Source organism: Leptonychotes weddellii, chromosome 4, assembly GCF_054177405.1.
Source record: "Leptonychotes weddellii isolate Sample4059 chromosome 4, ASM5417740v2, whole genome shotgun sequence".
Classification (NCBI taxonomy): Eukaryota; Metazoa; Chordata; class Mammalia; order Carnivora; family Phocidae; genus Leptonychotes; species Leptonychotes weddellii.
The window spans coordinates 66,442,137-66,469,956 of record NC_138372.1 but is presented as its reverse complement, the minus strand read 5'-3'; the positions used below and the strand labels follow the sequence as shown (position 1 = coordinate 66,469,956).

Here is a 27,820-nt window from a genome sequence, read left to right as displayed (position 1 = left end):
TTTTTTAGTTTTCTGTATCTGAAAGCAAGGGCAATAGATAGTAGCTTCAGTAATTCTTTCCTATAATAAAAGAAAAAGTACACAGGTAGGAATGGCTTTTTAAGTGAAAAGGGATATATATATATATATATATATAATTATATTGACCTGAAATAAGGAAAAACTGTGGTTTGACAGATAGTTACTGATTTTTGCTAGTATCTTCCATGTCAATGAATTATAGTAAATATGAACTTATTCATGTTGTATATATTAGTATATAAGTGGAGACTTTAGGTGAAAGCAATAATATCAATTTATACTTAAAAGTACAAAGACCAGGGCGCCTGGGTGGCTCAGATGGTTAAGCGACTGCCTTCGGCTCAGGTCATGATCCTGGAGTCCCTGGATCGAGTCCCGCATTGGGCTCCCTGCTCGGCAGGGAGTCTGCTTCTCCCTCTGACCCTCCCCCCTCTAATGTGCTTGCTCTCTCTCATTCTCTCTCTCTCAAATAAATAAATAAAAAAATCTTTAAAAAAAAAAAGTACCAAGACCAAATTCATTTTTTCTCACATTTATTTGCTCTCTTACACTTGTATTTTGACTACTGAAATAGATAATTTTAATTTCTTGGTGGAATTTGAATTATCATTCTAGAAAACTTTTATATCAGCTAATCAACATGAATATCAGATATCAATATAAAAAAATCTTTATTCATATCATTCTTAATGACAAATAACAAATAAAAAGTTTGGACTTTAATATTAACTTAGCAATTTTCCCAGTACCCCTGGATATTTATATTTAATCAAAGTATCCCTTCTAGAACTCTTAAAATTATTTTTATGAATTCATGGTCACACAGAATGAATTTAAAAATTGAGAAATATTCTTCAGTTTGTTGTTGATGTTTTTTAAAATCCTGTTTTAGGTCTTCTTGAATTTTTTTTCTTGTGTAAGATACAAATGGTGGCACTTAAAATAATACTAACAATTGCCACAGATCCAACCACTAACAATACCAAAGAAGAAATGCTAATTCCGGAATTAGGATGACTTTCATCAGGACCAGGTTCTGCTTGAGGAATAAACAAAGCTACTTGTGCAATGTTGGATAGTTTTGATGTCAAATTGCTTTTATCCACACTTTGAATGGCAATAAATATGTGAGTTGTATTTTCTTCTGAGATATTTCCTGGTTTAAATGCAAAGGTTTCTTTGGAATTGGCCTCGTTTGGTAACAGATCAGTAGTGTTTACTTGGAGAGCATTATCAAAATTGTCTCTTAGATCCAGGATACTTCCACTTATTCTTATGATATACCGTTCAGCTAAGAAAAAAAAAATTACATATAGCTTAGAAACTGGAGAGTATCATGTTAAATTTCTTTTTATCTATTCCCCTCAAAAATGTTTAGTTATGCAAAGCTTATACTCATAGCCAAAGCCTTACTAATTTTTCAATGAAAGCTTAATTCTGACTTTTAAATTGCTAAATGCTATGTTTTTTGTTTGAAAAGTGGGATCAGTTTATAATGTATCATGTTTGATTGATTTGAAAATATCAGATTACAAAATTAATCCTTCACTGAGAAGTCAATTAAAAATTGTTCCCCTCCCATCTACCCTTATACCCTTGCTTTTGCAGTGAGCACCTTTCACTTAATCAACACTACATGTCACTTCATCCTTACCTTTTCCAACATCAAAATTATCTCCTGGTGCTGTCCATGTCAGACTGATCTCATCCCCATCAGGTGTGGCCTCAAGGTCTGTGATTTGGCTTGGTGGATACAGGTCAGGCAAGGGAAGTTTCGAAACATTTGAAATCACAAATGCACCTCCAGATGCTGTTCTGGTGAAACTCTCTAAGGTTGTTTGAGTATCCTCATCAATTTCGGCTCTTGGTGGATTTCCTTCAATTTTTCCTGTATTAAAAATTTGCTATATTTAAGGAGCAAGCCTATACTAGTATTTTTAGAACTCAATGACTTGAATTCCTCATTCTACATCTCCCTGCTCCTCCCCTTTTTTCATATGTATATACACAGTCACATTTTACTAAGTTTGGTGACAAAGTCATAAGCATCCAATTGGTGGCAGAATTTTTTCTTTAGCATCCTGACCAGGCTATTGCAGGATAGAATCGGATAACAATCACTTTGGAATTAAGGCTGCACTGAATGGGAATAATGTTATATAATTCAATATATGCCCTTTAAAGAAATAATTGCTTTATTTCTCAAATTATCTCCAAGCTAGGAATAAACCTGGGGAACGTTTTACTGTTTCCCTTTAAACCACTTGTGCCAGGCTTCCTCCCTTCCTCCCTGCTACAAGTGCTACAGAATAATACTTCCAGTTATATTCCACTTGCCAACAGGGAAGCCCTAAAAGTCACAAGGTAAGGGACAAGCTGAAGGAAAGCTAACAAAGAATGCATTCTTATTTATTTATTTATTTATTTATTTATTTATTTATTTGAGAGAGAGAATGAGATAGAGAGAGCATGAGAGGGGGGAGGGTCAGAGGGAGAAGCAGACTCCCTGCTGAGCAGGGAGCCTGATGCGGGACTCGATCCCGGGACTCCAGGATCATGACTTGAGCCGAAGGCAGTCGCTTAACCAACTGAGCCACCCAGGCGCCCCAAAGAATGCATTCTTAATCCTAATCGTCATCTTACTCTACACATTTTTTTTGCTTTTGACTTAATAAAAACATTGAAAATAAATACTCATTTAGGTATCTTTGTAAACGGAACCAGGTATCTATGTAACCTGAAAAATAAATTCTGCCACAAGCTTGTACTTAGGTACATAACACATTAACCTGTTTTCTTTATCTTGAGTTAGAAATTTGATATATTGTTGTTGATGTTGGTTTGGTGCTCCAAACTAATATAATAATGGCTGACATTTATTGAGTGCTTACTAAATGCCAGACACTATACCAAAGCTTAGGTTATTTTGGAGGCAAACACAGTATGACTGAGAACTTCATTTCAGAAATGGGAAAAGCTGTACTTTGAGTTGTAAAATGTTTGAAGCTTTAATCATGAACTCAAAATTATTCAAGCCAGATATCAGATATCATTACTCACCATCCACTACCCATCCTGGTATATGTGCGGCTCTATTCAGTGGATGCCTTAAGTATCGTGTGGCCATGTTTGCCCCTCTGTGAGCCCGTACTTTTAAGCTATATCTGCCATTTTCTGAATAAGCCATAAAATATCTGGAGTACACCCCATCATTCTTGAAAGAATCGGCACCTTGTTATAAAAATGAAGGCATAAAGTTTTATTGTAAAGAAAAAGAAAAATTAATGCACTTTCTAAGCCAAGCATATGGACTTTATAAGCACATCCCCTCAATCAGGCTATTTTGTGGTTGACCCATTGGGGAATATTTCCATTATGCTCTACTAACCAGTATCTTGTTGAATTGATATACCCTTGTGTTACATATATATGCATATATATAAATCATATGCTTATGTATGTATAGTAAATACCTTCACTTTATCAGCTTCTATGAAGATTATTATAGTACTTTTCTTACCATAGTTTAGCCAAATGGTTTTCTGGCAGCTCTTACTTATTCTAAACACATAATTATCTCATCTCCTGTTCAAATCAAAAAGATCCCCACTAAAGAAAAAGTATCTTTGCATAGGATTTAATTCTTACCGTAGTCACCTAAAAATGACTTATTTTGACTTCTCTTCAACTACTCTTTTTTGTTTTGTTTTGTTTTTGTATCCTCATCTCTTGCTCTATGAGCCATTAACTCCCTGGTCTGGCAGTGGAAAACCCCCATTTATTATTAGAATAAACATTTAGGGGAGCTCAGGAATATTATATCATAAGTATATTTCTTGATATCACCAGTACTAGAGTTATTCATTAAATTGCAAACACATTTCTCAGGGGGTTTAACACTCTAAGACAGCAGTGCTTGAAATGAGGTCCTTGGACAAGCACCACCTGCATGCCTCTTGATCATATTAGGAATGCAAATTACTTAGATCTTCGAGGGAAGGGCGTAGCATTCTGTTTTATAACAAGCCCTTCAGGTGATTCCTTGCATGCTAAAGTTTGAGAACCCCTGCTCCAAGTCATTGTTTATCACCAACACTTTCTTAGGTAAAGACATACCAGTAGCCATCTGGTAAAACTTTGAGAAATGAAACAAGATGCAGGTTAAGTTTTAATGTAGCATGGAAGGGGTTGGGAAAAGGGGAAAAGTCAGGAAATAGTCAAGGAAAATATTATACCAGATGATGGCACTGAGGTACACCAAAGAACAATTTTACCTTCTAAATTTTTCACAGGGCATACTCTAGTTGATGATAAGATTATAAATTGACTGAATTAATTATATTGCAAAACATACTGATAGAAAATTTTGACAACTTAGAAGGTTATCAGTATGGTAATTTCCTTGCTCACTGCCCTCTCAAAAGAAGGATCAGTTCCCAGAACAATTGAGAGTCTGGGAAAAAGGTACTATTTACCCATACAGACCAGGGAGACAGAGCATGGCCAACTCTGTGTCTTGTTTTCTGCCATTCAGACCTGGTATCTAATACTCTAGTCATGTTTCCATCTGTTTTGGCAGTTCTACCTGCCCTTGGGCCTCAGTTCCCAAGACTACATGTTGCACTTTTTTCCAGCTGTTGGGAATTACTCTTACCTGTTCCGTCCTTCTCTGCTAGGGGCTCAAGTTCTATCACTTAACCCCATCTGCTTGCTTGTGCTTCACTAACTCTGGCTAGACTTTCTTAATGATTTCTGCCTAAGAAACACTTGTTTGGAATTCTTGATGCTGTTCTCAACTTCCTGAATGAGACCTTCCTGACTGGTAACAGACATTGATTGTCCAGATGACAAAATAATAATGACAGTAAATAACATTTATTGAGTGATAAGAACTCCATAAGTTTTATGTGGACAGAATTTCCTGCTGGTCCTGCTGTTCATCCATAATTTGCATCAATTCTTCTGGTGTCTGTCCTACTGCCCCACACTGCTGCAGGGACCCATAACATATCCTGAGTTATGAAATTCCAGGCTTATTCATAAAAAACTGAGTTACCTGCACCATTATCCAAAAGTTCCAAAACTTCCATTTTTCCATTATTTGATTCAATGAAAGCAGTCACATTGGCTCCAAGAATTGGTACATACCCTTGTAGAACTTCTGCATAAACAATCATTGGGCTGGGAAAACTGTTTGTGTCTTTATTCATTTTAGCATTCACTGTGATGGGAGGCACAGAAGAATTGGCTGCCTGAGAATTTACTGTGATAGTTAATGTTTCTGGGTATGCTTTGGCTTGAAGACTATAAGTCCAAGCACCCACCTAAAAATTCAATGGAAATATAGTAAGTATTCAAGATCAAGCTTTTCTGTGTTTTCACTATCCAATTCTAAAATAAATTTTATAAGTATGTTACAGAATATACAGGGTTTTGAGAGTTTTGAGGGTAAAAGGAGGAGAACTGAGGCAGTTTAGACAGGGCATCCTGGCTATTGTCATGCATGATGTCCAAAGGTTGGGAAATCTCAGCTGGGAAAAATAAGTTTGGGAAAGTTTGCCTTGGTCTTGACCTTATTCTTTAACCTCGAAGTCCACAGATTCTGTGATCTGGTAGTGCAATAAGGAATGACTGTATAGCTATCTAAACACCAACTTGCACAGATTCTCCCTTCATTGCCTCTTTAAAGTTATTTTTAGCCTACCTAATTTTTTTCCCTTCTCTTTCTCCTAATGTATACATTCTTTCTTCCTTTTCCTGCCACCATAATTTTGGGGACCACATAGGCATAGAAAGTACATTCTATCTTATTATAATTTTGAAGATGATACAAATATTGACACCTATAGTTGTGATAGTGAACCATGTATTTTCAGCTACAAAACAAGTGTGGGAGAAAGTGTAAAAGCTAATTGCTTACCTTTGCAGTTCCTGGAATATTGAGGTAGGCCATTTGGGAAACTGCATCCATTGTGAAATTTCTCATTGGTGTTCCATTGGGATCCCAGAGAGAGATAACAGGAGCCTGTCCACGCCATGTGACGAGAAAGAATGTGTCCTTTCCCACAGTGCTATCAATTATTACAGTGCCATTCATCCAGGGATTATTGTTGAGTGTTAATCCCTTACTTTCAAGCTGTTTAAATATATTTTAAAAATTAATGACTGGAGAAGAGAGCAATTTTATGCTGTTTTCATTTTTCATGCAGTTTTTAATTTCTGGCCTAAGAACAAGCTTATATAGGGCATCCTACCTTAGGCTTGTGATCTCTCTGAAAGCTGATTGGGATGTGACAGTCAGATAGTGTGGAAATACAGAGTCTCAGGAAAGGATACAGTATAATAAAAGCATCAAAGCAAGAGAATGGGTTTTATAGTTGGAGATATGACCCTATTATTTTTTTTCCATTGTCTTGGCAAACATCCACCCAAGTCTTTAGCAATAAAGAGTGCTACAGCCTCAAAGAAGAATTAGCTATAGGGTGTGTGTGTGTGTGTGTGTGTGTGTGTGTGTGTGTGTGTTACCCTCAGTTTATCCATCTAAATGATGAACTAAAAAAAAATCCTTTTTTTTTTTTTAAAGATTTTTATTTATTCATTTGACAGAGAGAGAGTCAGCGAAAGAGGGAACACAAGCAGGGGGAGTGGGAGAGGGAGAAGCAGGCTTCCCGCGGAACAGGGAGCCCGATGCGGGGCTCGATCCCAGGATCCTGGGATCATGACCTGAGCTGAAGGCAGATGCTTAACGACTGAGCCACCCAGGCACCCCTAAAAAAATACTTACTGCTGGTGGCTAGAGTATTTGAGTAGCGACACAGTAAAAAGGGACCTCAAGAGAGAAAATCAGGACTAGCAAATGATGAGACAAGCAAACATGGATATTTTCCTGGTGTGAAATCTTGAAATAATTTTCACACATGAATAGAGTGAGTAGCACCAGACAGTAAACATATCTCATGAGTGGAAATGGGGCAAACTGTGAAAATTGGAATCCTGAAAAGAGATGTGAAAGATAGGATGTTCTCTGAGAGGACCTTCAAAGAAAGTTTTTCAAGTCTTTATGCGTAGCTCTTTGTCAAGGAAAGCCAAGTTTATCCACTGATCAAGAAAGTACTTTCTATAAGTATGTCATTTCAGGAATGATGGGAAATCTCATTTCCATTCTAAACCAGTCTTAAACCAAAAATACTTTCACACCAGTGCTGATAGAAGGGAGTGAATTCTACCACTAAGACATCATTGCAATGACAGAAATCTCAGTCCTATGTTAAGTGGACATGTCTTTGAGTGGACCAAATATTATCAAGTTAAATCTGAATGTGAGTGACTTTTTCACGTACCCCATCAGGAAAGTCTAAGTTGGAAGGCTTTGGCTACATAGTAGTACTAGGGGAAAATAACTGAGTAAAGAGTGAGATGCAGCCTTTTCTCTGTATTCTAGCTGCCACCACCCAAATTCAGGTTCCCATCTACTCAGATTATTGCAATGTACCTCTAACTATTCTCACTATTCTCTCCCAAGACCTATACATCATGTACACAAATCCAGGTTAACCTTTCAAAAATTAGTTTTCTTTTTGTTATTTCTCTACTTAAGAACCTATAGGCATTTCAAGTGAGGGGGATAGAACTTTCTGCTCTTTCCACATCATTTAGAAAGCCATTCTTGAAACTTTGAGCATATCCTGCATGCATGTGTCTCCTTTCTGGATTTCCCACATTCTGCTCTCTTATTTTAAAACTCCTTTGGAATATTCCATTTTAATGTCCCACCATCCACTCAAAACCCAAGGTTAAAATAGAGCAAAAATAATATCCTCAAAATCACTTCACCTTCTTTACGTCAATTTTATCATCATTTTCTCAGTCATCCAGATTGGAACCTTCAGAAATGAACTTTATTCTCCTTCAGTTTATTCTCCATACACTGCTAAACTAGATCTCAGATGAATTTTTAAACTGTTTTCAAGGTGAAGCTACAAACCCAACTTCCAAACCAATCTGCACATATTGTCTTAACTCTGAATCCTATACCTTCTTGTTCTTCATTGTTGGAGAATAGAAGAAAATAGGTTTGTTTAGGTGATCATGGCAAGTTGTAATGTGGACAGTGATTTGATGAACTGGAAGATGAAATGACATGATACACACTTGGTGGGAATGGGTATTGACAGAAACAATTTTGTAAAAAATACTTTTAAGGAAACAGGCTGTTGACATTTTACATGGGATGTGAATGAAGAATGAAGAAGGAAGTTTTCAAAATTTTTGAATCTAAATAGAAAATGGTATTGTTGAAACACAAATGAGAAAAGAAGTAGAGTTCAGAAGAGAGATGAATAAAATAAAAAGTCAGTGAAAAAAGTAGTTGAAGAGGTAAGATAAGCCCTAAACTTGTAGATATACAATGATTATTCACTGTCTTTTTTTCTGATAAATTATTTCCAAGATACACTGTTTCCATTTCCAAACTGGGTTCTTGAGTGCATTCATCTAATTTAAATCTATTTCACAGCAGTGAAGGGTGGGGGAAATCTTGGAAGTGTGAGATATTTTTATGCATTCATAGAAAAATGAAAGCTATATTATGAGTCAAAGTCTATTTTTGGCAGAAAATTTAACATTATTGAGTTTTGATGTTATTCCTTAACGAAACTCTGTGGGAAAAGAAAAAAAATATATTGATTTTACTACTTAATTTAGTCATATCTAAAGAATGATTTCTATTTCATACTGAAATCTTAATTTTAATTAAAAATTTACTTTGAGAAAAATATAGGACTCAAAACTTATAACAACTGATTTATTTTTTGGTTATGGCTAAATGTAAACACAAAGACCCGAAGAGTGGTAACTCTGACCTGAAGAGGCTGTTGGGAAAGATCAGTGTTTCCTGATGCAAGGGCCCCAAAAGCATCAATGAGGCCGTTGTTTTGGGCTTCATCAGAAGAAAAAAAATGGTTTCCTCCTAAAATGTAAATACATTAAGTAGGTTGCTCTCTAGAAAATACATACCTATCACATTTTAGTGATTAATAAGGTAACAGGGTATACAAAATCATAGTTGCAGTATATATTATTAAAATAGAACAAAGTCAGGTATGTGTAAAGATTAACAATGAAATGTTAATTTAAAACTGTCATAACTAGGGGCGCCTGGGTGGCTCAGTTGTTAAGCATCTGCCTTCTGCTCAGGTCATGATCCTGGGGTCCTGGAATCGAGCCCCGCATAGGGCTCCCTGCTCGGCGGGGGGCCTGCTTCTCCCTCTCCCACTCCCCCTGCTTGTGTTCCCTCTCTCACTGTGTCTTTCTCTGTCAAATAAATAAAATCTTTAAAAAAAAAACTGTCATAACTAGGAAACATAAGTGGTCTTTATATCTCACTTGTAGAAATATTCCTCGCTGAAATCTGTGAAAAAATCACAGAATATGAAAGAAGATGTTACAATTCCATGTATTAGAGCCCACAGACTGCGTAGCTCTTTAGGGTAATTATTCACTTTTAAGATACAGTTATGATAATTCTGGCCTTCAGATTTTTCAGCCAAAGTGGGTCAGAATCAGTTCAGAAAGGTTAAAGAACTGTCATATTGAGGTATCCTGACAATAACTGGCAATGGGAAGATAGAAAGGCAGTAAGCAATAGAGACAAATTGAGATGGACACTTGGGACAGAAATAAATTTTATAACGGCCATAAAAGTACTTTGAAATGATGGGAGTTTGTGCAACTAAGCATTAAAAAGCAAGTATATATTTGGTAGCATTAGAAGTCAACCCAATACAATAATTAATATTCATAATGTTATAAATTTTGTTTATTCTACTACATTTAAGAAGGCACTGAAAACATGTGGTCCATTTTTACTATGTCTCTATACCTAAGATAGCATCTACCCTGTAGTTCATCTAGAAATTTTGTTGTTATTTAGATTTATTCAGCCTGAGCCTCTGTTAATCCCATCTGCCCCCACCTCCAACCCCATAGCCTATGCTCTGGTTTCATGGATTTCCCACTATCTCTCCATGTGCCTTGCATTGTCATCCAACATGATTTTTTTGTTCTCATAACCTGATCATCTTCTCTCACCCCTCCTTTCTCCAGAAAAAGTAAACACCTTGTTCAAGGCCCAGCTCAGAAGTCACCTCATCTCTCATGCCTTCTTTCTCTGACTGTATATAACCCTGGGAGAATTAATGGTTCCTCTGCTCACATAGTGCTTTATTTCTATGTATTTCTCCTATCATGGAGGGGTGTCATCTGATTATGCTATTTGATTAGTAGTTTTATTTGTCTCTCCAGCCAGCTGGACTGTGAGCACCTTGAGAACAGAGATCAGGTCTGGTTTGACCCTGGTTCCAAGGTCCTGGAACAGCACCTGCAGGGCAAGAACTTGAGAGAAATTGTTGTGAGCCTTTATACTTATGCACTGCTTTCAAAGGACTTATATATATGGGTCATATTTCACCTGTTATAGCACTCATCTCTATGACGGCTTGATCAGCAGATGGTCCCAAAGCAATCAAATGAATGATAGCCCCACTTTGTTTCACTTCATCAATGCAATTCTTTGCAGAGTTATCCTCCCCGTCGGTCAGCAAGACAATTTCAGATCCATCGATTTGAGGGTATACTTCTCTAATTACCTGCAGATACAATCAGAACATAATTATTGGTGTTCCTAGATCAAAAGACTTACAGGATACTAGAAAAAATGTACAGAGAAAATGAAAGTGTGCAGAAAAGAAGAGATAGCATCTTTTAAAATAATAGAATCTGCAATCAACAACTTTTTTTTAAAATTTTCTGTCTATCTGCTGCAGGGAATGTTTGCTCAAATGAAGTTACGTGGGTGCAGGGCTATGAAAAATTCTACTTGGGTTAAATGACAAAGACATTTCAGTCTGAGTACTCAGGTCAACTAGACACCAAAAATATAACTGCAGAATGTGGCATTAAGTATTTTTTTAAAACGAACAAACTACATTTGCAGTATGGTTTTCACCTGAAATGCTGATCTAATTCCAGCACAGATGGAAGTTCCTCCATTAGCTGCTGTCGGTAAGCTCTCCAAGAGGTTGTTTCTTTCCTTGCTGCTTATTATTTGGATTAGATTACTTTTAATGTTGGCAGTACTATCAAAGTGCACCATCCCCACCCAGGATCCATTTTCAATGGTCTGCAGCAGGAAATGTTTTGCTGCTTGATTCATTCGATTTAGGCGATTAAAACCCTGAATAAAAAAAGATAAAAACAACCAAAGGGTTTTCAATTGGAAAGTAATAGCAGATCACATAAAATGAGTGAATAACATTTGTTGTTAATTTTTTACCAATAGCAATTAGTGTTATTAAAGAAAGCAATTTTCTTTCAGTTGATAAAATTGAAAAATATAGTTATGTGTATTATGGAATACATACGGTATAGTAAAGAACATAGGCTTTAATTAGAGCTGATTCTTGGCTGCTAAGCACCCAAATTAGAGGTGGAGGATAAGGTGGGGGTTGGGTTGGAATTGGGGGGTGATGACTCACATCTTAGAGACTGCCTAATAACTCCTGAGATCCTCTGTTCCAGTTGTGTCAAGATGGAACTGCTCCCCAGATCCCACAGTATTAAATCAGACTATCATGGACTCCATCTAGAGACTGAAATCTCCCCATCCACTTGGGGACTTCCCAGAAGATGAAACTTACTCAAGCTGCAGTTACATTCTAAGAGGCCCAGTACCTACCTCCCCCATTTCCTCTTCTGCTCCTAACCTCTCCTCACCACTTCCCTACCAATGGATTAAATGGAATTAATTGGAATTAATTATCAAAGAACTCATTAAAACTCACATCCGTCTTTTCTAGATGAATGCCCAGGACGTAAGGCTTTTCATACATTTGTCTTTTCCAGTCCCTTATCACCAACTGATCTGTGGTACCCTCCCCCCCAACACAATCCAAATTTCCCTCTGAACTACCTAGAACCAAGTCATAGTGAAAAACTGCTCTTACATCTCCATCTTTGAGGGCTCTCTCTCTACCACTTTGTTTTACCTTTAAACTTAGCTCTACCTGTATCTTGTCTATCTTGTCCAAAGGAGGTTGCTCATCTTTTCCCAATAAGGAGCTTCATCTCTCGCCAGCAACACTTCCTAGGACACTTCTATGTATAGGTTTCTAGCATTCTGATGCTCTTTCTGAAACTCTACTGTTGTGGATTATTTCATTCAGCTGTGTCATCTTCTGTGCTTTTCAGTAACCACCCAGGCCCCTTTAGTTGAAGACATTTTTCTTGATCTTTAGCATGCTCTGTTCTGCCTCAAATATGCCATCCTTCTGGGTGCCTTATCACATTATATTTGCTCATTTGTAGTCCATTTCCACAATTATTTATTCAGTGCTTATACATGATAAACCCCGTTCCAGGCAGAAGGGATGCAAAGATGAATAAAACACTGCTTCAAGTCCTAGAGGAGCTCCCGGTCTAGTGGGAGAGAAATGTGTAATTTCAATATAATATATAGTAATAGAGGTTTGCACAGGTCGTTGTGGGAGACCGGCAGAAGGACCATTAGTCCAGCCTAGAAGCCCAGCCCATCTCATCCGGGAGGAAATGGGTACCTCTACCAAATTTGAAGAATATGTATGAGTTAACCAGGTAATGGGGAAGAGAGAGAAAATTTTCAACTGTGAACTCTTTAAGGATATGAGTTCTATTCCTAGAGCCTGGCACAATGCCTTCCATTCACTGAATGATAGAAGAAATGAATGGCTGAATCTGACTGTATCTTCATTATAGTGATGCTTTTTGCCTGTGTCTTTGAATATAAAGAGGTCATTTATATAGATGATACAAATAAGGTAAAGCCACATTAACAGTTCTCCTGGTTGATCTTGTTCCTTGACTTGGAATGGAGTTCAGAGGCCCTAATCCACTCTCTCCTCATGTCTGTTAAGTGTTTCCAGTAGAAAGCATGTCCATGTTAAAAGTCTTTAGTTCTGATCCTGAGGTTTTACTAAAGAGTCTAGGGCACCTGGGTGGCTCAGTTGGTTGAGCAACTGCCTTCGGCTCAGGTCATGATCCTGGAGTCCCGGGATCGAGTCCTGCATCGGGCTCCCTGCTCGGCGGGGAGTCTGCTTCTCCCTCTGACCCTCCCCCCTCTCATGCTCTCTCTGTCTCATTCTCTCAAATAAATAAATAAAATCTTTAAAAAAAAAAAAGAAATGGAAACATTATAAAAAAAATAAAGAGTCTAAAAGTGCCTCTCAATAAACTCTCCATTTTCTGGAGTTGGATCTTGGGTTAGGTCTTTTTAACTCTATTGCGACACTTCGTTCATTACAATATTCACTGCCCCTCTTGAGGTCATGATCATAGGAGGTGATAGTACTTATGCCACCATGCAATTTAGAACAAGCATGTAGTGTTCAGAATATTCTTAGCTATTCAGTCACTTCTGTGTCCTTACATCCAGGAAAAATGGGCCCACAAACTTACACTCATGCTTCCAGACTTATCAAGAACTAAGCACACAATTCTTTCTCTGATCTTCAGCAATGAGAAGACAGGTGGAGGGGGTGGTGCCACCAAAGATGTTGTATTTTTAAAATCCTCAGAATTGCTGATCACCTCCCATGTACTTCTGGAATTGCACATTTTGTTTTGTAGGCTTGGAGCTTCTCTGTTATGGTTTTCTTTATTACAGAATTCAACAACCTGAAAGGTTAATAAAGTGAAAAAAACTTTTTATATATAGAATGCATTTAAAATTCAACAACAAATCTGAAAAATAAAAGATCTTTTTGGCAAATATGTCATTTATTTAATGAAATAGGATTCATTGAGGAATCATATAATAGTAACATAGATTTAGAATAATTGTAATAATAGCTAACACTAGCTAGCTAACAATAGTTGTGCTTACCATATGCCAGTTAATATTTAAAGAACTCTATTATTAATATGTCTAATCTCTCAGGTAACCTGCCCAGATATTTTATAAACATGATAACATGTCTTTTGAATATAAATATATGCTGTTAAATTACAGTTGGCATACTTACAGAATTAATACCTTGCATAAACATTATGGATGCCTTTTCAGTTTGATCTTTATCAGGGAAGAATTGACAATCTTTTTCATACAGTTTTGTCTTAGAATCAATTCTGCATCCTCTAGTTATACAACTGTTTCCTTGACACTTATAAACTCTATTTATACCAGTAATACCTGTGGAACATCTGAAAATATATAACAATTAGTCTTTGAGGCAACTTAACATTTAAAATTTTTGAAAATCTTTTTTTTTTAAGGATTTTATTTATTTGACAGAGAGAGAGAGCACAAGCAGGGGGAGCAGCAGAGGCAGAGGGAGAAGCAGGCTTGCAAGCAGGGACCCTGATGCGGGGCTCGATCCCAGGACCCCGGGATCATGACCTGAGCCAAAGGCAGACGCTTAACCAACTGAGGCATCCAGGTGCCCCCCCCTTTTTAAAGATTTTATTTATTTATTAAAATTTTTGAAAATCTTAAGTAGTCTTTCTATCAAGTTTTTTAATAATGACCTGTATATCAAGATCTTTATTCTTATTTATGTACCATATACATCCTGTTTGACAGCAACATTGAAGGGTTCCTACCAGAGCAGTTAACTGTTTTTCAATAAATTGCAGAAAGAAATTTTAAGTGGGATGTCTAGTGTATGCAATGGCTGAATTTCCTGTTGTGATTAAAGCTGCTGCTGTCCTGTTAATACTAATGGCTGGAGAGTCCCCTTTTCCAAACATCTCTCCTGGGGGCCTTGTGATGATAAATACACTGTTGGTATCTGGAAAGGGCAACTTGTGAAAACACCTATTCTTGGTACTACCTTAGCTTGAAGTTCTTTGTAGAATTCTTATCAAAGAAGTTATCTCCAAAAGAATGTGATGTGGTATAGCTACAAGTGTTTGGTTTTTCAGGAGCACTTTTATCCAAAGTGAAATGTGGCTTGAAGGAAAGATTGAGGTACTGCCTAAGACAGTAGTCTTTACTGGTAGGGACGTTTTTGACATATGTTTTATTGCATGGAATTGGCCACAGATAGCAGTGATTATGACAAATATGCTAGAATGTGAATGTATCCCATCTTTTCAATGTGTTTCCAGTTCAGATTTAAGAAACAATTACTACATTTCATTCAGTCATTTAGGGAGTCTCCTAAATATGTGCATGCTTCCAGAACTCAGTGTACATGATGGTATCTGCATTAACAACCATGATGACTATTCTAGAGCAGAGACTGGACATTTAGAGGGAATATGATATAGACAAATGTAATCAATGTAATACTCCTTAAATACGTGTGCTAAAACTGGTGGAGCAATTGGGCAGAGGAAGGGCCTTCACTGAAATCAAATATCTTTCAGTTTATACTTTTTCTGATAAGTCCACAGAAACCCAACAGGGCATCTAAGATTGATTAAGTTGATGGCATCTAATTTTAAACCAGTTACCAGCGATCATTTTGCTCTCTTGATCTCAGAACTAAGAGGATTGTCTATGATTAAATGTGATATTATTAGATCTGTATTTTTAAATGAACTTTACAAATCCTAAGAAATCCTTGTCTGGCTCTTTGAAGATTGATTTCTCATTTAGTGTGCATTTACCACTATTTCTTAACCATTTTTTTTTGTCCTTGTGTAGTATAAATAATTTTGATTTAGCGTATACTATATAACCCCTTATACAGAGTATAACTTCAGCACAAATGAGTTCTGGCAGCTGTGGTAGAGAGGTATAAAAATATGCCAAATTGGCTACCAAATGCTCTTAAAGTTATGTGTATTTTAAATAGACAACCAGCTACTTTAAGGTACATTTTCTAAAAATAAGGAAAGTAAAAGAAAGAAAGACAAGAAGAAAAAAAGAAGAAGAAAACCCAGAAAAGCACTCTTTTGTGATATCGCATCTATTATCTGCATTGGGATGTAAAAAAAATTATTGGCACTTAAAAGAAATCAAGCTAAGAAAATTAAGAAGTTATAGCCTAAAGTAATTAAGAAAATTTAAATGGTCATGCCTTGTTGCTTCAATTCTTTTTGACTTAGCACTGTAGAAAGGCTCATCTTCATTGTACTCATCAAACACTCCCCAGCGGAGATGGGCCCACTCATGGACAAACAGTCTATCTGTAGGAAAATATTTCAAATACAAGATCATAATTCAAGTGACAAAATTGTCCCTCAAATATTTTAAGAAATGTTTTCAATAAAAAATTATATTTAGGTTTTAAATAACTGCTAACATTTATATTTTTATTTATAAAAAAGCATGTTTCATTATATTATATAGTATATCATCTTTTTATTACCCAACATGTTACATCAACAAAATATTTATGATGTATATGCTATGGGCAGAATAGACTGAACTTTGGGTTTTGGCTCTTGGGGGGCAAAAAGTCTTAGATATTACAATGGTTTTTAGCTCTCCAAAGCTTACTCCTACCAACAACATAAACAGATATATAACATATCTTTGATATTAAAATTTCATTAGGATGTGATTAGTTAAAAAATGTCTATAAATGCTCCTGAGGAAGTTGATAATGAAAAATAAGATTGAAAAACACTGGTATAGATGATATAGCATTTTGGATTGCGTCCAAATAAAATGATTAGTTTATAGTACTTAACACATAAACTATTAATTATGTGAAAGAAATTATTATTAATTATGTATATTCAGCCTATACTAAGTACTAGGAAATACAAAGATGAATAAGATGTAATCCTTGACTAGGAAAAGCTCAAAGAGAGGGAGTTGGAATTAAAAAAAAAAATTTTTTTTTTGCTAAGGATTTTAGGGTAAATGGAAGAATAAAGGTAAATCCACAGCTTGAAATGCAGGAAGAAGAAACAACTAGAATTTCTGTTTTAGCCATATTAGGAAAAACTTCAGAGGGTATAGATATGGAGAAGAGGAATTTGGACATATAGTCTTGTTCTACTGTAATGTGTGTTTCTCTAACTCTAATTAACTCATGAGATCTAAAAGTAGGGGGGAAGTGTCAGTATTATGCATAAGTCACATTTCTTCTTTAAGTCCTTACTACTCAAAATGTGTTCATTGGACCAGAAGCATCAGCATCACCTGGTGGCTAACAAGAAATGCAGAATCTTGGACCTTCTCTAGATCTCCTGAAGCAGAATCTGCATATGAACAAGATCCCTAAGTTATTCCTCTGTGCACTGAACTTTAAAAACCCTGGTTTAAGGTTTTCTAGGCAAATGGAACCAGATTAGTAAGTGTGAAATTGTACCTTTCAGTATGGGAGGAAAAAGCCCTCATATCAGCGACTACAACAAGGATTTGGTGCATGGCAGGTTGCCCTGCCTCCCATGCCCACTTGAATTTGCTAAGAGAGTAGATTTCAAGTGCTCTCACCACAAATATAAAAAAAATAATAAAATAAAATAAAATGGAAAGGATAGGTAACTGTGTGAGGAGGTATGTTAATTAGCTTGACTATAAGGATCTGTTGATGGGATTGAAAAGAGTGATTATAGATCTTGAGAAAAATAGAAGTTTTAGAAGAACTGCTATGGGGAATGAAAAAGGGAGCCAAGAAGAGGTAGGTTCAAATATTGTTGAGTAGCTCTGAGGGCTTCTCTGAGCTTGGAAAACCTGTTTATATAATGATACCATTAGTTTTATAATTTTCTATCACAGTCTTGGTAATACATTAACAGGAGCCAAAGGAAACTGGCTGGAAACTCAGTACAGAGGATTTGGCAAGTTGAATGAAACATAAGGATATGAATGATGAGGGAGTTGAGGTATTTATACTTATAGTTGAAATGACTGATTGTGCTGGATATGCCAGCCAGGAAAGAGACTATAGATTAGAAAGGTGAAGGATTAGAGGTACCAAGGAGAACAGACATGGTCAAGCTAAAGTTTGAGGGACAGGTAAGATTGGGGTGGGATAGGATGATAGAGATTTTAAGTGGGGGTGGGGAATAGGCCCAGGTGACAATGAGGACCAGGGCTAGCTGAACATTCGACAGAGACAAGAGACTTATTATGTGCTCATTGAAAGGGCAATGGGAGAAGGAGATTTTAGGATTTAGGAAGGTTTTCACTGAATGGTGACATGTGAGTTGAGCCTTCCTTTAACAATGATTTGTATCAATATGCTTTAGTTCATTTGAACCAATGATTTTAACTTTTATTTATTTATTTTTTTATTTATTTGACAGAGAGAGATACAGCGAGAGAGGGAACACAAGCAGGGGGAGTGGAGAGGGAGAAGCAGGCCTCCTGCCGAGCAGGGAGCCCGATGCGGGGCTCGATCCCAGGACACTGAGATCATGACCTGAGCCGAAGGCAGACGCTTAACGACTGAGCCACCCAGGCGCCCCGATTTTAACTTTTAGATTGAACTAGATGAAATTGTCATTTTTCTAGGTGAAAATGATCACTTATAGACAGTTCATCTGGTTAAACCAAATAGGTTGAATAATAGTATCAGCAACTAGCAGCCTATGAGTGTTTTCTCTTGGCCAAGAATTGACATCCTGGCTCTTTCTAGCTTGCCATACATGTGCCTTCCATGGAGGCAGCTTGTGGTTGATTAATATCCAGCTGTGGAGAACTGAAAAATTTAAATCTAAAAAGTATGCCTTAAAAATGTATTGTTGTCCTGTGCTCAAATTTTTGTAGACATTGTTCTGACTATAGTTATATAGATTATCTAACTCAGTGTTCACAACAATTCCATAAGGTAGGAAACCTTCTATTTACTGTCTTATAGGAAATAAGAACAGAGAAACTAGGTCATTTGTCCAAGGTCACACACAATTGATAAGTCAGGATTTGAACCTAGAGACTCTGACTCCAAGGCCTGTACACTTAACCTGGATACAAAGCTGCATGTTAGAATCATTTGCAAAACATGTGTTTTAACAAAAATTCCTACCTGACGGTCCATATTCCTTTTGTTTTTTTCCAAGTACAAAGTCAGGGGTGAAATGAATGTATTCTCCTTTTTCTTCACAGACTGTGAACTGCCTGGTGTATGGTTCATCTCTACCAGGGAGGGTAGGTGGTGCAACTAATACATCAGCCTAAAAATGTTTAAAAATTTTAAAACATCAGAAATAGAAATGATAACATTTAGTTTAAAAAACTCTAAAACAATCAATGTGCTGCAAAACTGGGGATCACCAGAAAATATGATTTTTTAAGAGAAGCATTTGACTCTTACGTGTTTGTAGCTTTCATGTTTTGGCCTCTTGTATTGTGGGTTTTCCTTCCAGTTGTTAGGAATTAGTATTGATACATTTTTGAAAAAAAATCTTTTTTCTGTGGCTTCAAACAGGTAAGTAGAAGCTGTAGTCACCATGTCCTGTTATTAAAGGAAAAGATATGTGAAGATGGCCAAGTAACAGTGGACTAAATGAGCAGAGCTTCACCACAGGCATTTCCCAATTTAAGAGTGGATAGACAAAGCAACTGACTAGTGAGCAGAGTCTCTGTCACACAGTTCTAGCTCTGCTAACTATCAGTCCAAATTATATCTTAATCTTACACATTAAAGGCTTTGAGTTTTCTATAACCCTTCATCAAAGGGCAAATGCTTCTGTTTGGTGTTAAGAGAAATTATGTAAAATGACAAAGGCATAGACTTTATTTTTTTTTCCTTTTTAGAGAGAGTGAGAGCGCATGCGTGTGAGCATGGGGGGGGGGTTGGTGGTGGTAGAGGGACAGAGGGAGAGGGAGAGAGGGAATCTTGAGATGCTCCATGCCCAGTGTGGAGCCCCCCACAGGGCTCAACTTCATTACCCTGAGATCATGACCTGAGCCAAAATCAAGAGTCAGATGCTTAATCGACTGAGCCATCACCCAGGCACCCCTACAAAGGCCTAGACTTTAGAGTCATCTACTTGATTCCAATATTGGCATTAGCACCTTCTGGGTAATAGAGCTTGGCCAGTTTAACACTCTAAAGCTCAGTTTCTTCATTTCTTATATGGACTATTACAGCCTTTCTTTAAGGTTAACATAAACATGAAATGAGTTATATAGTACCCTACACATAGGCAGTCATAAAACTGGTTGATATCATTACTGTTAATAAATCTTAGTGGAGACCAGCCTTAGGTAATGCAAGCTGAGAACAGTCTGTAGGGAAGGGACATAGGAGAGGTTTTTCATTATACTCACACTCTCCAGGAGAAGCAGCTGGACTGGGGGCTCGGGGGTGGAATGATAGAAAAATTCATAGGAGATGCAGAGCTTTTTAATCATAGGCAGAGCTTGCTGCTCTGCCAACAAGCTGAAAATAATATCACTTTATACTGTGCAGTATCTTGAACCCAAAGGTGCAATGATTAATAAGGGAGATAGTCCCTTTCTAGAACTTAATAACTAGTGGGAGAAATAGGTGGATGAATGCTTCTTAATGGTGATCTATTCTACATGATCAAAACCACTGAATAATTGAAGGATCCTGGGTGCTGGATGACAATATCAAACTCTTCATCTTGCTGGAAATATCCCAGTCAACAGTGTTGTTTCCTTCAGGATGGGCTCTCCTCCTCCATGATGCTTCCTGACCTGACACAAGTCCACAATAGATTTATTCTTTTTTCAGGAATCCCAGGGCTCTCTGTCTTGTTCTCTTGAAGAGAGTCCAGTGTGCTGACTCATATGCATTGAAGAGATCAGCAAACTGATTGGGTTCATAGCCATGGGATCAGTCAGAAGCCAGAGTGCAGAGAACTGAATGCCCAAAGAACTAGCTAAGAGTTAGGAAAGGGGCTTCAGAGATCTCCTAAAGTAGGTTGGGAATTACTTCATCACTGACCTAAAGTGGATGAAAGAATTCTCTACCTATTCCCTAAGGATCCTTTCCTCATTTTTGTTTTGGAATATTTAGATATCAGCCAGTTGTCACATTTTACTTGAAGCGATGGCTATCTCTCTTTCTATGAGATAAAAATTATATATGGTGATTTGAATTGTGGTACAGATTGGAGAAGTATACAGTTTTCTGGCATGTCAGGGAGATAACATGAACAAACTGCATACAGTTGTGTGGGTTGTGCATTGTATAACTCCAAGGTATTCCATTTACTTCGTAGTATCCTTAGCTCTGTGCAACTGCCTTGGGTAGTGGTATATTCTCAGGTCATTGAAGGATTTTACAGACCTGTGTCAGATGACTATGATCCCTTAGGGCATACTAGGATGGATAATAATGCCTCTCACAGGCTTTCCAAGCAAAATTTCTATAATATTCTTTCAAAATTCCTTCTCAGAATTCCTATAATATCCTAGTTGGATCAAAGATGATTAGTATTATCAATGTTTCAAAAAAAATGAGTACTTTCAAACCAAGAAGACACATGAATAAAAGGAATAAGGAAAGTTGACAGTTGACATCTCAGGTCATGAATTATGAGTAAATTCAGCATGAATCTTATTATGGTCAGATAATATCCCCAAAGTAAGTTGGTTCTGCAAATTGGTTCACCAGTTAGAAAAAAGAGTAATCTTTGTTACCTTATATAAGCCAGAACTCAAACCCAGATTTGTCAGCCTTCAAAGCCCATGTGTTGTATCTCAGCTGTAATTGTGCTATTTAATTTGACCTTGAAAATTATTTACTTTTCCAACTAGAGTTTTCTTTTCTGTATAATGTGGATGAGAGAATTTCACAAGGTTGCCTGATAATATAAATGCAAGGACTTTGTAGAGGGCTGGGAGAATGTCAGGAAACATTGTGTAATCTAGAGACATGTCTACCTACTAATAATTGAACTTTTGTGGTGTTCAGTAGAGGACATTTTAATAAATTTTTTTGCCCCTACAAATAATTCTTTCAAATACTGATTTCTGATGTTTGGAAAAGTTTGAAACTGATTATTCCTGAACACTAAGAAGCCATCATTCAGAATCAGCTATATTAACTGCTATTCAAGCCTGTGCTCTTCAGTAAAGGAATCTTTATATTTTCCTGGAATTCAAAAGTTATCAATAAATGAACACAGCTATGCTTCAAGAGTTTATTCAGAATGAGTAATAAATGGCAGCCACAGAATCACCTGCTCACCACCCAGGTCAAGCACATCAGCTTCTGATGGATAGCAACATGCATGCAGAAGGCTAAATCAGTGAGCATAAGGATATAGCAGTGGAGGAACTGAATGTAAGGAATTAGTAAATGTTGATGTCAGGGACAGACAGAGCTAATTTGCATGACTGTAACACCAGTCTCTTTATTATGTGAAATGATATAGTTGGAAGAAACTTTAGAAATCAAATTCCTTGGTTCAGTCTTGGAACCTTTTCCTTCTCCATCTGTACTTCTTAGTGAACTCATTTATTCCCATGGCTTTAAATCTCATTCTGCACACTGATGACTCCCAAGTTTTTATCTCCACCCAGATATCCCCCTTGAATTCAGATTCCTATCTCCATCTATATGGATATCTAATAAGCATCTCAAATTCAAAATGCTTCAAACTAAGTCCTGATCTCCCATCTGCCAAATTTTTTCCATTTACAGTCTTCACCTTCTCAACTGATGATAATTCCATCCTTCTTAGTGTTCAGACCAAAACCCTTGAAGTCTTCCTTGACTTCTGTTTTTCCCTCCTCACCTCCCCAATGCCACATCTAAACCATCAGCAAATTTGTCTGATACCCTCAGAATATGTTCAGAATTATACCACTTTAATGATCTCTAGCACAACATCCCTATACCTGGTCTCCGTCACTTCTCACCACAACAGCTTCCTACCTGGTGTCCCTCCATACCTCTGTGCTACAACAGAGCTATACAGGGTGAATGACAAGTAGAAGAGCCCTTTACAGAATTTCTTCAACACTGCACTCAGAGTGATCCCAGCACATGCATGAAAGAGCACACCGACCTCTGCTCAGAAACCTTCCATGGAAGTAAAAGCCCAAGTCTTTCCAGTGGTCTGGGCCCTCTGTCTCCATGTTCAGCTCTCCCCACCCTTCTTCTTGGCCATCACCTCCTGCTGGTCACATCAAGTATGCTCGCTGCACCTGCTGTTCCCTCCTCCAGGTTTTCAATGGGTTCTTCCCTTATTCATCTCAGGTCTCCACTCAGACGTCACCATCAACAGTGAGGCCTTCCCTGACTGCCCTACGTGAAACAGTAACCCATGTTCTCCTCCTACCCAGCCCCACCAACACCGCCTATCCCCCTTTGCTGATTTACTTTACTCCATGGCAACCTACTACCATCTGACCTGCTATACTTTTACATGTTTTTATTATCTATATCATCTAAAAAGAATGTGTACTGCACGAAGGCAAGGAATTTTTAATTCACTGTTTTATCTCCCTGACTTGTCATAAGTATTCATTAAATAAGTGTTTAAAGAACAGATGAGTTCAACTGCCATTTATAGATGAAGAAACTGAGATCAGAAAGGCTCTGTGCCTTGTCTCTGGTCTTATGGTGAGACAGGGTAGAACCCCACCTAGAACTTCCAATTCCCTCTGCCGTTCCAGCATTATTTTTACTGTACCATGCTGCTTTTAAGCTTCCTGTAACATTCAGAAGTTCATAATTATTAACTACTAACTTTTTTTCTTCTCCACAATTCAAATAGAAGAAATCCCATTTCTTTCTTACCTTTATCTGTTCAATTATTTTTCCATCTTCTGGCACTCGAGGGTCTATAGCAAAGATAATGCCTTCATACCCATTGTTATTCAGCTGAACAAGGGAAGTATTAGATCCCTGCAGCAGGTATAGGACTAAAAGGAAGACAAAACTTAATAACCCCATTGTTCCTGTCAAGGCGTTCCTGGCCCCAAAGTTGGTTTGCTCAAAAGGCTTTTCTTTCACTTTGTTTCTCTCTCCATATATATAGTCCTAAACCTTATCAGTGTTGGGACGTTGTCTGTATAAAGGTCAATGTTATAATATGTAGCAAAATGTTTGACTTCAGTTTACACCAATCATTTTATTGCATGTTACTGTAAAAGTGACCTAAAACAAAGAAGAGATCAGATCTTTTTTTTTTTTAAAGATTTTATTTATTTATTTGTTGGAGAGAGAGAGAGCGAGCAAGTGTGCACAGAAGCAGGCAGAGGGAGAAGCAGGCTCTCCGCTGAGCAGGGAGACTGGTGTAGGACTCAATCCCAGGACCCTGGGACCATGACCTGAGCCAAAGGCAGATGTTTAACCGACTGAGCCACCCAGGCATCCTGAGATCAGGTCTTTTTATAAAAAACTGCACATATTCCTCTTGAAAAATATTTTATGTACTTTCTAATTCTGGTTCATTTCCTGCATATAGACATAGACTTCGTATTTTCTGTACAGTACAGTGTGAAAATTAATAAAATTTTCTAATGAAATGAATAGAAACAATAATGGTAATGATGTTATTCAGTTTTACAAAGGGACTTAATAAATATTTAGATTATTTACCAAGGGTATAAATAATGGAAGAGAATTTAAAATTTTAAATGTAAATAACACCAATTTAGGTAAGGTGGCTGTGAAAACTAACCTAAAATTTATTTTATTTTATTTAAAGATTTATTTATTTAAGGACTCCTGGGAGAGAGAGAGAGAGAGAGAATGCGAGTGGGGGGGGAGGGGCAGAGGGTTTTTATGCAAGTATATCAAAAGAGTCTGCTCTGGTGTGGAGTTTTAATAGTGGGGAGACTTGTGTATATGTGGGGACAGATGGTATATGGGAACTCCCTGTACTTTCCTCACAGTTTTGCTGTGAACCTAAAACTTTCTAAAAAATAAACTCTAAAAAACAAAAACAAACAAAAAAAGAATCTGGTATGTGCTAATTATTATTGAGGCAGAGTGAATAATTTTGATAGTTAACATTTATTTAGTGCTTACTAGGGCAGAGATTCTCTCAATCTTCACTATAACTCTCTTAAGGTTAAGTATGAATATTATCTTCATTTTATGTGTGGAAGCTGAGGTACACAGTTTCAGTAACTTACCAAGATCACATAGCTAGTAAATGGCAGAGTCAGGATTTGAACGCAGCATTCTTACCCCGAGCCCCATAGATTTAATTATTCTACAGCAAAGCAATATGGTTTTACAAGGCAAATAATATAAGATTAAAAAAAAGGAGAAAGGGGGTCAGGTTAGGAATTGTTAATGATGGATAAAATAATGTTTAATTCTAAAGCAAAAGGAACCAGAACTCATCAGAAACCCAAAGAGAACTGGAAATAGAAGACCAGAAAATATCTTTAAATTAAGAGTTTCAGTAGGAGGGTAATCATGTTGCATTCTGAACAAGCAACATCCTTACAAGAGGCATTTTATCACATGTGCCCAGACTTTGCCCTTTTAGGCAGCATCCTACACCGTCCTTCCATTCCTTCAGGAATATTATGGGGTAATTTTACATTTATGAAATTAATATGTTGTACAAGATACAGGATGGAGCTGTTATACTGGCAACTCCATGGAAATGTGATTACTTATAGGGCGTAGGGGCTGAGCATTAAGAAATATATCTGAGGCAGTCTTGCCCTGGTTCCCTTGCTGACCTCTCTTCTATTGCCCCCCACCTCTCCCTGAATTCTAGCTTGAGGGGCTTCAAGCAAACCAAGCATGCACCCATCTTGTAGAGTTGGTGCTCAGAAAATTGTTTTTGACTGATGGACTGACTAAATTAGTGAATGGTTATCATTTTAACCCCAAATAATGATATATCACAATGGCTAAACAGAAGCTTGTCCAAAACCTTTGAAATTTAGAGAAACCTGAGGGACTCAGATCCCCTTGGCATTTGCATGATATTTGAGGAGGTGCTATTACTCCCTCAACAAAGTTGGGAAACTCTTGGTTATAAGGTTGGAGGAAAGATGCTTCATCTTTGCCAGAGGAATTAGGAAAAGCTCCCTGCAAGACCTGGGCACATGCAGCTCCGTGAAAATAGATGAGTATTTGTAACAGTCCCCCTCTGTTCCTGGTGGCACAGAAAGGAATGATGCTTCATGGGTCCTGAAAAAGGATCTCCATGGAATTAGAGACAAATGTATGCTCTTGACTTATTTTCCATCTATATCCCTTGCTGAATTTATAATACTCTTCATAAAAAGGAAGGTGGGGAGCTGCTCTGGTGTCTCATAGCCATCTCTGTTCATTGCTAGTCTGCCCCTTACAGATTTTCGGTTGGCTGGTCCAGCCACAAGGGCCACTGTCTCCATCAACTCAACCTGAATAGACATCCTGGCAGAAGCTGGCTGGTCACAAATCAGAAAGGACTTTGCTAAATTGGTCTAAACAAAATCCTGCTCAGGCAAACAGGCTCACTTAGGGCACTCAAAAGGGTTGGGTTTCCTTATCTATTACTGGGACAAGGAACTTTGAAAAATATAGTTGTTAACCAACATATCAAACTGATGATTTCACAGATATTACTGTTATTATGATACCAGGTTATTTTTCTTTTTTCAAATGAAACATATATTAAGATTTAAACATATATTTAGAAAATGTAAACATCTATTTAGAAACATTTAAACATATTAAGAAAATTGTAGAATGGTTATATGAACATGACAGCAATCCTGAAGTTGGTATGTACATGGATGAAATTTGGAAACCTAGTATATGGTAGTTCATATAGAATTATCTCATTCTTTTAATTATTTATTATTTTTTTCATTATTTTAAAATAATGACTATAATTTTAGGATATAGATTAACTGTCATTTAAGAGTTCTCTCATTGGTGAACATTTAGAGGTATTTATGTTTCTATTTGGGGGATTATATAATGTAAGACAAAATTTTCTCCCTATACCTTCACTAGCCCCAGAAATTATACATTTAAAAAACTATTTTTGATGTTTTTGCTTATTATTGTTGGTGGTGCTCATTATTTCATTAACTTCTTTTATTATTAGTCATTGCTTTCATTTTAGATTTATAATGTAGTTATTTTTCTAGTTTCTTATATTGATTGTAGGCTAATTTATTTTTATTTTATTGTTGCTTAGGAATAAATACTACAAGTACATTGGATATTATTTTGGCCATGTCCCACAAGTTTTAACATAACATACTCCAGTCTAGATAGCCTATTTTATTTCACTGATGTATTTGACATTTATTATTATATAGTTTTTGATTTTAGTTTCCTCTTTGATTATACACCAGATTGGGGATATTTGGACCACTTAATGCTGGGGCTGTTTTGCTTAAATCTTCCCAATGTCCTTAAATATCATATAGTAATTTCAGATTTGGTGGTATTAATTTTTATTTCACTTTTTAATAAGATCTCTATGTTGATACAAGCAATACTACAAAATTGGTAATTTTTTTTGCAAATATAATTACTATGAATTGTTTCTGTATAAAACCTTTAATATATATAAAAAATCTTTATTCAACTTCAAAATACAGTTTTTGTAAAGTTTAATTTTTAGATCTTAACTCCAAAAGGAAAATAGTTGGTAAAATTTGAATAATAATTGATTCCAGTGGGTAACACTTTCTGTTATGCAGTATTAACAGCTTGGTTGTGCATTTAGGATCTCAGGAAAATTTACCTTTACTGTGTTAATAATTCCCTATCCTACTCTCATTCTGTCTCTGACACACATTTTATTGGCTGTGTTAAACCAAAGTGGATTCACATTTGAATAAGTAACACTGTTTCCCAAAAGCTATAAAAGAAACAGATTTGTCTTTTCCCAAGTTAAATTTATCAATGAGAGAAATTCCTTGTATTCCTCACAGGTTGAATGTTAAGAAAATGGGATACTAATTTGATGTTCTTTC

The 27,820-nt window shown here is 36.8% G+C and overlaps 1 protein-coding gene across 1 annotated transcript; it reads right to left on the bottom strand.

Moving 5' to 3' along the window:
* Positions 1-537: 537 nt before the first annotated feature.
* Positions 538-23,893, bottom strand: CLCA4 (chloride channel accessory 4). The gene is made up of 14 exons (XM_081818717.1): positions 23,673-23,893; positions 19,266-19,406; positions 18,978-19,125; positions 16,077-16,185; positions 14,076-14,253; positions 13,510-13,728; positions 11,027-11,254; positions 10,490-10,667; positions 8,883-8,989; positions 5,942-6,157; positions 5,078-5,345; positions 3,082-3,252; positions 1,676-1,909; positions 538-1,312 (listed from the first exon to the last, which is right to left on the bottom strand). The coding sequence occupies exons 1-14, from the start codon at positions 23,826-23,828 to the stop codon at positions 897-899; spliced, it is 2,769 nt and encodes a 922-aa protein (XP_081674843.1). The 5' UTR covers positions 23,829-23,893; the 3' UTR covers positions 538-896.
* Positions 23,894-27,820: the final 3,927 nt, after the last annotated feature.